Genomic DNA, 13,479 nt, shown 5'->3' on the forward strand with positions numbered 1-13,479 from the left:
CAAGGCTGCCAGCAGTAAATAAATAATATGGCCAAAGATAAGAGGTTGGTTGGTTGGTGGGTGAGAAGTTAGGAGAGAAAGGTGGATACCAGAAGGGAGGAAATAGTGGGAGGCAGGTGATACAGGGTAAAGTAAGGTGATCCCTGCTAGTCCTTGGGGCTTCTCCACCACACAGTTGGCTCTGGCACACAGTGCTATGCAACTCAGCCAAAGTTTTCTTGAGTAGAAACTGCCAGGGTAAGGGAAGGAGGGAAAGCTGAAGAAAGGTGGGCAGCAGATATCGATTGGTTTGCTGGGGGTTGGGAGGAGAGAAGGAGGCAGAAAAGGGGGGAAGCAGAGTGAGAAGCAGAGGTGGTTTGCCATTGCCTTCATCTGCAGAGTCTTCCTTGGTGGTTGCCCATCTAAGTATGACCCGGCTTAGTTTCCGAGATTGGGCTATACCATGCTGTCTTCTCTCCCTAGATTCACCTACAAGACAATAAATGCATGATTGGACATTGCATTCAGTAGCGTTCTTCATTTGTCCTATTGACCTCTAAACTAGTGACAAGATGGAGCTCTGTCAGGCATACTCTTGTTTTTTGTCTGCATCTCCAGCTGGGTTGGCATTGTTAATTAACTATTCGGCAACAGATGGCCTTGTTTAAAAAGGAGTGGTGTTCTTTCTTTCATTATCTTATCTAATTATTTTAATTCTGGATTTTTGCTTAAGAAATAGCACATGAGAGAGCTTACAAATCTTAAGCTGAGCTGTTTCCATTTGGATGTTTGCTCTGCTTTGCTTCCTTACTGCAGCACAGTTTTGAGGAGCGTGTCATTGTCATCTGTTCATCCTGTGTTTTTCCTTGCTTTGCTGCTATCTTGCTCAAATCTTGTTTGAGATCATCTTTTTTGAAAGACTGCCATGAAAGCATCTTTGTATGTTGTATGGATGAGATGGTGTGCATTTTTCAGGCTCTGCCACATCGGCCCCATATTTCTTACCTCATCCCTGCAGTGGCTATTTCTTCCCCGCTCCCTTATGGCCTTATCGGGACTTTTTAAATTTAAAAAATCTGGTATTAGCTGTGGGATTATAGTATAATAGTTGTTAGAGTTATCTGTTGCAACAATGTACTAGTTCCCAGTTTTCAGCAGGAAAAAAGTAAATCTCTAGCCTTTTTGCTTGAGAAGGTATATAGCGAAAGACACTGGCTGCACATTTCTTCTTATAACCCTGCAACTAAAAGGGCTAGAGATTTTTTTAAAGCTGGAAAGTCATACAATGGTGCAATATATTTAAATAACAACATAACATTGAGCTCTTAGCATTTTTTAAAGCCCAAAAAAGCCCTCAAGTCACATGGAGGGCTGAAGCAAAGAAAGTGCAGGGAAATCTGTGTGGATGCTTTCTTGCCCCACTGCAAATGCCTCTGCACTCCCTCAGCACTGAGAACTACACAAAGAATTGTCTCCACGTGGAAGCAATCCTGGTAAAAACAATATCAAATTTAAAATAACAGATGTCCATTCATAAAGAGACAGTAAAACAGTTTTCAAAAAGAAGCAGTCACCTTCAAATTAGTTATTATAGAATGCAAAGGTGAATATGATTAGATTCATTTTGGGTCCTAAAAGATGATAAAACAGGCCCAGGCAGATTTTATCATAGAGGGAGTTCTATAGCCAGCCAATACAGTACTCCTAGCACAGTGCTAGTAAACTGTAACTTTGCACAGCTCCTTGCAGATTGGTTGGCTGTAACACAACCAATCCATACGTTTTTCCCACTGCTGGCTGAGGCCCAGTCAAACTTGTTTCAAAAGCAAATTTTGAGGTGATGCAGATGCTAAGATAAGTTGCAATTTGAGATGGCTGCCATGTCAGTTAATGGCCTTTATATGTATTTATTTATATAAAATATTTGTAGACCTGCCATTCTCCAAGAAAACCGTGTTTGAAATCAGGTAACAACAATAAACCACTACATCATAACAATATCAAAAGTAACTATTAAAATCCTCAGAAGTAACAAATTTACAATAGTTTCCCTTCAAAGTCCAGCATGTTATAGAGATGGGCATGAACCGGGAAAAAAACGAACCGTGTGGTTTGTGGTTCATCGCATTTCATGAACCATGAATTTTCACGAGCCTGCCCCGGTTCACGAACCAGTTCATTTGGTTCATGAAAACATCACATCCAGGTCAGCAAATCATCACTTCTGGGCCAGCAGAAGGCCACTTCTAGGTCAGCAGAAGGTCTGCAGGAAGTCCATCCCCTGTTGCCTAGGAAACTGATTGATTGGCGCCAGGCTGTCTGCAGTGACGAACCAAAAAATGAACCAAATGAACCAGCCTAAAGTTTATGGTGGTTTGTCAGAAATGGGCTCCGACGAACCTCCGGTCTGTGAACCGGCCTGATTCGTAACGAACTTTGGTTCGTATTTCAGTTTGTGCCCATCTCTAGTTATAAACACCCAGATGAGCTAGAAGAGATTGCTAGCCTGAAATACAGATTTCTTAAATGGCCAATCCCAACGAAAAAATACACCACATGCAGCCAAGGACTATCTACATATGAAGTTCTCATAAATCTGCAATGGAGTCCTGCCAGTAATATGTTCTTTTATCTTCTTTCACAACTTGACACAGCAACTTCATGCTCGATATGTACTTCAGCTGCTGCACGAGACCAGGAAAGTTCTTCAGCAGATGCCAAACATCACTCACTTGTCAACCTCCTATGTCAAGGAAATAACAATCTGTGGTATGTTACCAAAACTATTTGTTAAAGGAACATAACATCATGGTGATGTCATACCTCTATAGTCAAGCAGCATCTTGCATGTAGGATTGTTTAGCACTTGTCTACTGCTGCCATTAGAATGCTATGTCTTTTCCCTCCACAGTACAGTTCCTTCCCATCTTTCCTTTTATTATAGAAAATAAGACTGGTGACTAATGCTCTGGTGTGTATTTTAAGTAAGCCAAACACTTCCTCCTACTTTTTTTCTGTCAGATGTTACTGGGTGAGTCAGTGATCAAACTGGGCAAACTTTTAAGAAAAGAGCTGCTTTTCCATCTGCAAAATGCTATTTTGTGTGGTAAATAATTTCTTTCACCTTTGGCCTTCCCTCAATTATTTCAACAAGCGGTTCCTAAAATGATCATGGTGGAAGAAATGCTTGTTCAGTGTTCTGATTTTTTTTAATGAGATCTGTGATGAGAAGGAGCAAATCAATGGGAAGTTGTTGCAGTTCTCCAGTTTGTGCAATACAATTCAGTGCCATGATACCTTTGCCTTGTTTTTTTCCCTGTGAGTTCCAAATGGAGATGTAACATTAAAGCGAGGAATCTCTTTCATACAACTTTTGAAAACAACTTTTTCTTTCCTTAGAAAAAGTAAAATTATTTTGTATTGTCGAAGGCTTATTTTCTTAGAAAACGGCTGTATTAAGAAAAACTGCAGGAAAAGTAGTTGCAATATCTTGAGTATAATATGGTAGGTCTGATTCCCTCCAGTCAAACCTACCATACTATATTATACTCTGGGTATATTATATGCAATGAACATATAAAACATATTATTCTCAAGGGGCAGATTGTTTCATGGATATGTTCTTGCCCCTGGGCTGCTAGTTGTTTATCCTGTTGTGTGTACTATAACCTGACCAGCTCTTTTGAGGATAGCAATTTAAATATGCAATAAATAAGCAGAAATATATTTCTGTTCATGACAGAGATTGCAACATTGGATGTGCCCATCACTGATCTGTTTTTGATTACGCTCTTGTAAAGTTTGATGACAGGATGTTAATTCTTAGTTTGGTTGAAAGGGTTTGGCTGCAAAACAGAATAATTATTATATTAATACCTTTGATATTTAGTACTATATTTTCAAATAAAGGAACTACCTTGAAAATAGAATTGAATGATGTAGAGAAGGACCAGATTATAATAAAAACTGTTTATTCATTTAATACATTTTTATCCTGCCTTTCTTCTAAGGAGGTAAGGGCGTCATACACATCTCTCACAGGTGTAGTGTTTCCCCTGTTTGAACAGTGTGCACAAAACCTTCTCATAATGATGTCCTCATTTGCACAATTGAAAGAGCATCTGAGAATGATTTTAACCAGTCCTTTTTGTGTAGTGATTTTAACAAAGCCTTTTTGTGTAGGGGTGAAGTTTATACTCAAAATAGTACTTTGTTTTCTAGGCAGCCCCCTTATATTGTTGCTCTGTGACATTTCTCTATGAAGCTCCCATACAAAATAAGCACAGTGAACTTTTACAGCAGCAGTAATTGGTAATAAAACAATCATGAAGATTCTGAGTTACTGCCATTTTGCTAGTTTCTAATTTTGCCTTACTACCTATAATTCGGCCCTAAACTGTTACTTTTTGCATGGCAAACCAACATGGTGTAATGGTTAGAGTGTCAGACTAGGATTTGGGAGACCCAGGTTCGAATCTCCATTCTTCCTTGAAAACTTGCTGAGTGACCTTGGGCTAGTCACACACTCTCAGCCCATAAGCTTGATTGTTGTGAGGATAAAATGGAAAAGGGAGAAACATTGTTATAAGCTGCTTCGTGTTCCTGTTGGGGAGAAAAGTGAGATACAAATATGTAAATAAATAAGTGAAATTATTTTCTGCGACGAAGAACACATGCACATATAGATGAGCTTGGTCCAGTCATTATCTTTCAGCCTAACCTCCTTCACAGGACTGATTCAAGAATAAAATGGAGAGTGCCATGTGCGCCACAATGGGAGTTAGGAAACAGTGATACACAGAGAGAGGTCTGGGTGGCTGGGAGCGAAACTACATTAGGAAGCATCTGTGAGTGGCACTAATATTCCTAAGTGCTTTTTCTTGGTTGAAAGTTCAGGTTGCCAACGTCTAGTCCTCCCAACTGATCTCCAGACTACAGAGATCAGTGTCCCTAGAGGGAATGGCAGCTTGGAGGGCAGACTTTGTGGCACAATATCATCTTTTATCTCTCTTCACAAACTCCACCCTCACCAAGCACTGACCCTCAAATCTCCAAAAATTTCCATAAACAGCTTAGAGGTGTCCATGTTTGGGTCGCACACCGGATATTTCTAAACAATATGTCCTTTATAATACATTCTACAAATTACCTGCCTGGGGGCTCTGTTAAACCATTAAACATCACCTTTCTCCTACTTTTTCTGCCCCATCACATTTTTTTGGCTGCAGAGGTTGCTCCAGCTTTTAAGTTGCTGTCTCCCTCCTCATCTTTCAGTATGACACTGTGTATGTGTGTGTGTGTCAACACAGAATGTGAGAAGCTGCAGCTGGGATGGAGATGCTATCCGCTGTTATAAGCACGCAGAGGAGATGGCTTGTTCTCCTCCCACTGCAGGCAGCAAGCTAGGGTAAACAGCATACTACACAAATTTAATGTATGTTATATGTGATTGTTATCCGTGTTGCTAAAAACACAGCAAATCAAGCTGGCCTGCAAAAAGTTGCAAGGGAAAAGCAGCTGGTAGGAGAAAAGTGTCATAACTGTTTCCTGTTCATGGTTACTTCACGGCCATTGCTGCTGCTGTTCTGTAACAGAGCATTACTGGCCTTCAGCACTTGCCTTACTAGCCGCTGTGTGTAGTCCCAGCCCCTGAAGGGAAAGGACAAGGAGCAGCGATCTTAGTTTCTGTGGCAGCTAGCTTTCCAGTCCTGCCTATTCACAGTCTACCTACTCCAAGCTCCCTCCTGGGCGTTACCAGATTGTGAACGTTGTATTCTTTCTAGGTGATTTACATGGAAAACTGGATGATCTTTTGCTGATATTCTACAAAGTAAGTCAATGTGGTGTTGCTTAACTGTTTTAAGTATCTTGACACAATTTGTTTGTTAACAGTTGCTTATACATAGATTGTTACCAGGTCATAGTATCAATTTTGGAACTGTGGCCATCTTTCTGTTCCTGGAACTTAGTTATAATTAAATGTCAATGTAAGTATGTGGCATGATGGACAAAGGAGAGAACTCACCTAAAGGAGAGTGCTGTTTGCAATGTCCACACATTGCATAAGTTGAAATGGTGCATTTTCAATGGAGGAGAAAACAATGAAAAGTTGCATGTCCTTTAAATCAGCTATCAGGAATTAAGTACCCTGCAGTGTTTGTCTGAAGCTGTTCAATGGAAGTAGAATCTATAAGGTCTTTGTATTCCCAGCTAGTGAAGAACCTGTTCTCCCTCTGACATCTTGGTGGGTGATTCCCACCTTCCAATCTGGGAGGCAGGAACAAAGTCTTTCCATTTTGTGTCTCCTTGGTGGGAGTCACCCATCTCCTCAGTTCTTTTCCTGCCTTGACACAGAGAGCAGTTTAGAATAGGCACTGTCTCACCTATTCATTTCCCCCCTTCCTTTCAACTTACTTCTAATTCTAGATTCTTATTCCTGTGCCTTTCTTCAATTCCTTCCAATTCCTTCACTAATCTATTCTTGGTGATGAAATGTCTAAAGTTAGTCCAGCAGAAACTTTCTCAGAGCTTGCTTCATCAGACCCATATACACCATTAGTCCAATGCATTTACATTAACAACTGGGAGGAGGGACTTACAAAAAGAGGCAAGTTTAAAACAAGATCCAATGAAAACAGGAATAGATAAACCAAGTAGGGTTAATGTGCAATCTAATCTAATAAAGTGCAGGATGAAACATGATAAGCAAATCCAGTTAGAAAGCTATAGGGATATAGCTGAATTAATTAACATCTGTAAAAGGTGGGCTGTGCAAGAAATTAGTCCGTATAGTTACTGGCAGAGTGCCTATTCAGCTGTCAAAAACAAAAGCTTTATTAATAGAAGAAGCTGGATAGGAAAGAGAAGAGAGAGTCTTTGCTACTTGAGAGAATTCTGGAGAGTTCTAAGAGTAGCATTCTGCAGACAGACAAGGAGAAAGCCCTTTATTTGAAAGAAGGTACTCCCCCTACAAGTCCTGTCTAACTAGAGCTTGCTGCCCCCTACAGGATCTTCTTTGTACTCAATACTGCTCTGTTTCTATGATAGTGAGTGAAACATGTGAAGTCTTTTTTGAGACTCAGAGGAGCAGATGGTGTTAAATTTCTTGATCAATTTTTAGCAGGTTTAATTGGATATGGCCGTCACAATACAAAATTAAGAACAGTAACCTTGATCAATTCTAATCCAGTAATTTTGAGATGGATTCTCCCTTTGAAGTTCCTCTGTAGGGGAACAGTGACTTTTAGATCAGCAGCGGAATGCTCTAAAGTGTTCACCTGGGGACAGGTTTCATGTGAGCAAAATATGTTTCAGTAACAAAATTCATTATTGACTAGACTGGTCAACTGTACACTTTATTTTTTGCAGCATTTCCAGGCCACAGCTGCAGGATCATTGTATCCAAATTCAGTTTAGTCATCCATGTGCTGGAACATGAAGCCTCTTCATGCTGCAGCTTACTCAAAAAAGTCTAGTGTCTCATTCTGGTACCTCTAAAATACAACATATAGGCAGTTAAAAACCATGGCAAACAAAGGACACGCGCGCATGCATGCAGCTGCTAATCACTTTACAGTTCACCATTGAGAATTTATATTATAGCTTGATCTTTATTTTGATTTGGCTGCATAGCATTCCTCTGCTTACAAGCTACCATTGCAGGGCTGGGAGAGGAAACAGTGAAAAGGTTTCAGGTGAAAACTCCACCATTACCTGCAGCCAGTTAAGCCAGCTAACCTTTGTCATTTAATGCTTTTAAATAACTGCTTTTAAGCATAATATGTTACCTTAATGAAAAGAGACACTTTGGTGATACTCCCATTCACCACGCTAATAACTGTTAAATTATACCTTTTCCTAACATTGTCCCCCCCCTCCAAAAAGCCCATAATATTTTAAATTGCCAGTTGCTAAATGAGTCTGTGTTAAATTGATGCTACGCATATTAGACATCCTGACGTGGAATTAAAAGGCAGATTGACAAAGAGAAGCTAATTAAGCACAAACCCAGAAGGCACTTCAATGAGGCAGCAGCCCAGCAGCCCTGCTTTCTATTGTGCAAACCATTGGAAAGCTGTCTTGGACTCTTGTTTCCTATGTATGCCAGGCTGCTGTAGCTTTCAGGTTTCCCCCCTCTGCCCTCTGGAGCATGTATCATCATCTAAAACCACTGAAATGCTCAAGGAAAGCAACTGGAACAGAAATGGTCATCTAGGGTTGTAAATATAGATGGGAGCTCAGAATGTAAATATAATTGTCAACAATCAAACTACATTAAAAACTAGTGTTTTTCCAGGCTGAATACAGATTAAGTGGTTTGGGAACCTGTGAATTCAAGCTTATGATTGCTAGCATCTCTGGACCATTGTTCCTCTGTGGAGTTCAGAATGGCTTAGCTGTGGTTGCCAGGCAGCTTCCACAGTAGCACTCTGCCATAAGGTACCTTCAAAACATCGCAGTCCTCACTTAATCACAGTGGCCTTGGGCAAGACGTTTTTCCTCTCTCAGAGCATCTGCTTGATCTTTAAATGAAAGGAGAACAATGGTGGCCTAGCTCACAATTTGTTGCCAGGACAAATGTACCAAACGATGTAAAACACTTAGAAACCGTTGTGGAGGTGGATCTACGCAGCAGTTCATAAGCATGAGCTTAATGGCAGCTCTTGGCCATGCAACCAAGTACTGATCTAGCAACAGCTGTCCCAGGCGAGATCCTTTTAGATATGCTGCTGAAAGCAGGGAGGAGAGGGGGCCATACGCAGAGCCACGTTGGCCATTCAGCTCTTGATAATGTAAGTTGCATATTCCAATTTGCTATATTTGTTTTGTCCTTCAGAATGGTCTTCCTTCAGAAGAGAACCCCTACATTTTCAATGGTGACTTTGTTGACAGAGGGAAAAATTCCGTAGAAATACTTATCATCCTATTTGCATTTCTTGTTGTCTACCCCAACCATTTTCATTTGAACAGAGGGAACCATGAAGACCATATAATGAATCTTAGGTATCTACATTCTTATATACTTTGTTTCACTGGTCTCACCTTCCTAGACTCTGAAATTTAAAAGGTAGGGCATCTGCTCCCAATATCTTGGAACAATATTAGCAAATAAATATATAAAGCCACGGTTTTCTGAACTTGGAAGACAAATTATTTTTAGGTTTCTTCTTTAGATATCTCTCTGCTTTTGAAAAATCTTGCTAAATCAGACACTGCAAGACATAAATTCAGTATTTGCAGAGGCCTTTACTTTGGTAGGAATCTGATCTCCCTCTAGTGAACTGAATAGTGTTCAGATTAATGGGAAGTCAAAATCAGATGATTGGCATTTCAGTGGGAATTTGGACACCACCCAAGGACCAAGCATAGGTACATAGTACTTGGGGCTCAGGATTTTGGTGAGGTAGCTGCAAGTTCATTACCATGGTATGAACTGTTTCTGCCCTTCCAGAAATAAAGTTGATTTTTTTTCTTACTTGACACATGAGATTACATGTAGGGGACAGATTCAATGTGTGTGGTTGTATGTTACAAGATCCTGGAAAATGATGAATCAGCCCTATCACTAGTCCTTACTTAGAAACAGCGCTGATGACTGCATAAAAAGTTGGCAGTGCAATCCTAAGAAGAGTTACACCTTATTAAACCCATTGACTTCAGCAGACTTATAAAAGGGTGTCTCTTTAGAACTGTGCTGTAAGTGTCCGTGAAAAGGACCTTGAAAGGGAAACTGTTCTGTGAATTCAATGTTTGGCATTGCAATATAACTAACTAGTGGCCATTTAGGTTTATGCATGTTTAGAGTGTATATCAGGCCTGAAAGCGACTTCCAGATTAAATGCATGGGAGTTTAAGTTAATGGAATCATACCAGTAAAACCTGGAATAGTCTGGATATGTCAGTTTGTGGTGAGGAGAAGAATAGAGCAAGATTTTTTTCTTGGCACAAACCTATATTTCTGTCCTTTTGGGGTTGCTGTTGTTTTGATAACAGTGACAGATTGCCCTTGGGTATATGCAAGGAGTGAGATCCAGAACCTGGCAGCAGTGGATCATAGGGAATTCCAAATTTCAAGCCACGTCATAACTGACGGTGAGGATCTAGCTACTTGCTTATGGGTTCACAGCCAATTTATTCTCACTTGTTTCAGATATGGTTTCACAAAAGAAGTTATGAAGAAGTACCGGGTGAGTGTTTTTGTTACCTTGCCACTTTTTTTTAGAATGGTTACATGGCTAATTTCACGTCTTAGAACTTTAGGCACTGACGCACAATCCAGAGGTTATATCTCTCTACTTGCATTCTGAAAGTGCATGCAGGGAATTAGCCAAAATACGATCACTGGCATACCTTTTTGTAATGTGAGTGATTTTATATGAAACTGAAATGTATCTGTCAAGAGCATAGGTGGATTGGCCAATAGGGATACTAGGAAAAGCCTTGGTGTCCAAGAGTCTGTCCCACACCCTTCCTAGGATACCCTGGCCCCAAGTGAGGGGTGAAGCTCGGGGAAATTGGGCTTTGGGGAGGGAGAGACCTCCACAGGGTATAATGTCATAGAGCCCACCCTCGAAAGCAGCTGTTTTCTTTAGGTGAACTGATTTCTGTGGCCTGGAGATCAGATGTAATTCTGGGAGAACTCTATGTTGGAAGAGGAGGATTCAGTGCTGTCCTTTTCCTCAGGTTTCAGAGGGGGGCAAACCAAAGAGAAGGATAGAGAGGTCAGGGCACTCTATTCACTGTTTACTGCTCTGACTGTCCTTTGATATGTAGATTGCTATTCTCAGGATTTCCTCCTCCTGACTTCCTCCCTCTCACTTCTTCTCTTCCTGGCAGTGTTCCAGGCAACACCTTTCTCTCCTTCTCCCTCCATCTTGGAAGCATGGATGCAGGACTTGTGCTGGCATCCATGTCCATCCTTAGACCAAATAGGTAGTTAGGCTCTATCTCTCCTCCTTTCCTATCAGAGAATGGAGTTCCTACAATAAAGAACTCTTATTTCTTTTCTGAATATAAAGCAAGTGTATGATTTGTTACTTTCTCTTCTGCACACACACCAGCCAGCAGAACCAGCTCATAACCATCGATAATAATGCTTCCTATGTCAAACGATAGACTTTGCTAAAGGCCCAAACATGGAATCCTTTAATGAGATTTCTGGGACCTACATACGATTTATTTATCACTCCAGGCCTCACCTGGAGGTTGACAACCCTAGGCAGGGAAGGAGGTGTGCAGATGGTAGCCTTTAAAAAAAATTATTTAATCATATAAATAATAATACAAACCAAAGGGAACCATAAAACCATGAGATACAGAGAGGAGTAAATCATAAAATTAATCCATGGAAAGCAGTAAAAGAAACTACACAATCTGTTACAAACCCAAAAATCACAATGAACAAACATCTAAACTTTGTTTCATCAAAGGAATTACACCTTTAGCACCTATAAAATGCAGAGCTGGTTTCCATATTTTATCGTACTGGAATAAAGGATGGTAGGCTTGATGTGCAGCCCAGCCCAGCCCAGCCCCACACAGGGAAGGACTGTGCAGCAGAACTCTGCATGACGTGGGACTGGCTGGGCAAGCTCTTTCTCCCCATTTCTTTGGAAAGGGTTAGGGTTGGGGCCCTTTTTCAGTGCTGTTTTTTCCTTCCACTACACTCTAAAAATATGTCTGCCTGCAGCCATTTCCCATTTGCTTTTTAAAATGCATCAGCATTTGAATTATGTTAATGTGACTGCCCCCCTCCCCCACCATGAAATCCGCAAGCTGCACTTCTTGGTTTCTTTTTATTTTAACCCCTCCCAGTGATCCTCATAAGCTACATCCCCAGTTCTATTCATATATGGTGCTGTTCAAATTATTCATATCAAATACTTTCCATTATGAAACAAAGTACATACGTATATCCTGTCAAGCAAGAGGCATGCAAGGCAAGTGACAAACAGAGGTGTTTTACTATAGCCTTTTTTTGCAGGGGCTTTCATGGTAGCCCCCATCTAATTACTGACCCTGCTTAGCTTCTGAGCTCTGATGAACTTGGGCTATATCATGCAGCCTTTCTTCCCATGAAACAAAGTAGGGAGACATTTATCTTCAGCAATAACACTTCCCATTTGCTGACATTATGCTTAAAAGAATTGTTCCAGAATACCTCACCCAGTTCTGGGCTTACCGGAAAGAAACTCCTCTAAAGAACAAGTATTGACTGAGATATAGAGTATATAGATATAGACTGAGATATAGAGCACAGGGTGCATATTAGATTATTCCTTTCACTAATCAAATCTCTGCCTCAGGCTGTGTTTTCTCCATCCTTTGACAAAATAACATTCACAAGGGCCAGGAGAGAGTATTTAGCAAGTTGTTCATTGCCTTCATTCTCCTTTTGGATCTTCCCAAAGCAAGGAGATCAGCCAGACTTGAGTATTTCTTCCCCTACAAAGCCTCCAAAGAGACAAAGCAGTCCTCCTCAGTGCAATACTGTTGGGGTACAAGAAAGTGCACTTTTTTGGGGGGGGGCTGTCTAGGGTTTATTTGGATCCTCCAGTTAAAAGGAAAGTTTTAAAGCAGTTAGAGAGGCATTTTCCACTTAGCTGTACAGTGAAGGTCTGTCATCATAGACTCTGAGGCAGCTGTGGGAGGGATGTGGCAAGAAACTCTGATGGGCAGGAGGGAGTAGCAAAGAGGAGCAGACAATGATCCAGTGATTAAATAGAGCTCCTGAGGTTGTAATGTGGATGGACCTGGATAAAATTATGAAGAGCTGGAATCTTCTCTGCCAGGCCCATAGCCACAGAGAGTTATAATGGAGAGGTCCAGCAGGTATTGAGTCCTGGGGGCCAAGCTACAAGTGACGAATGACACAGGATGGACACTTGTCAGCTTCCCTCAAGTTTTGATGGGAAATGTAGGCATCCTGGTCTTGCAGCTTGGCTCTCCGACTGCTGTCCAATGGACTTTTCAACTGTCACTTGTCCAACATTCCGCCAAGCTGCCTACATTTCCCATCAAAACTTGAGGGAAGCTGACAAGTGTCCAACCTGTGTCATTCGTCACTTGTAGTTTGGCCCAGAGCCTTCTAAAACAGTGGTGAAGCAGAATCATGATTTGAAGGCCCCCACCTTTCATTCATCCCAGTTAACAGACAATATTTTTCCTTGTCCTTTATATTTAAGCTGGATCTTGTGGGGGGAAGAAACCTAGAAATAGTTCACTTTGGGGCCTTTTCTTGTCATTTTCTTATTTGAATTCCAAAAAATGTTTACTGGACATCGTATATTCCATGTACTTTGGTAGAGATATCCAAGTACAGAATATGAAAACTGTATAGGATGGAAGTGTGTGATTCCCCCCCCCCCCACACCTTTAAATTATATTGAAGCAGTTTCTGTTTTTTTACAGAGCAATCCAATACAGTCTAGGATTTTAAACTGGAGTAACTCTGCATAGTATTGCACTGTTAATGTCTTAAGGAATAGGCACTATGTACCT

At 40.9% G+C, this 13,479-nt stretch overlaps 1 protein-coding gene across 2 annotated transcripts in view; it reads left to right on the forward strand.

Moving 5' to 3' along the window:
- PPEF1 (protein phosphatase with EF-hand domain 1) overlaps positions 1-13,479 on the forward strand; it is a 42,477-nt gene that overhangs the window by 16,301 nt on the left and 12,697 nt on the right. For both annotated transcript variants that reach the window (XM_054974291.1, XM_054974290.1), the window contains 4 exons: positions 2,634-2,748; positions 5,763-5,809; positions 8,816-8,982; positions 10,130-10,166. In XM_054974291.1, coding sequence (XP_054830266.1) covers positions 2,634-2,748; positions 5,763-5,809; positions 8,816-8,982; positions 10,130-10,166 — 366 coding nt within the window. The remainder of the gene's footprint in view (positions 1-2,633; positions 2,749-5,762; positions 5,810-8,815; positions 8,983-10,129; positions 10,167-13,479) is intronic.

Source organism: Eublepharis macularius, chromosome 3 (genome assembly GCF_028583425.1).
Source record: "Eublepharis macularius isolate TG4126 chromosome 3, MPM_Emac_v1.0, whole genome shotgun sequence".
NCBI lineage: Eukaryota > Metazoa > Chordata > Lepidosauria > Squamata > Eublepharidae > Eublepharis > Eublepharis macularius.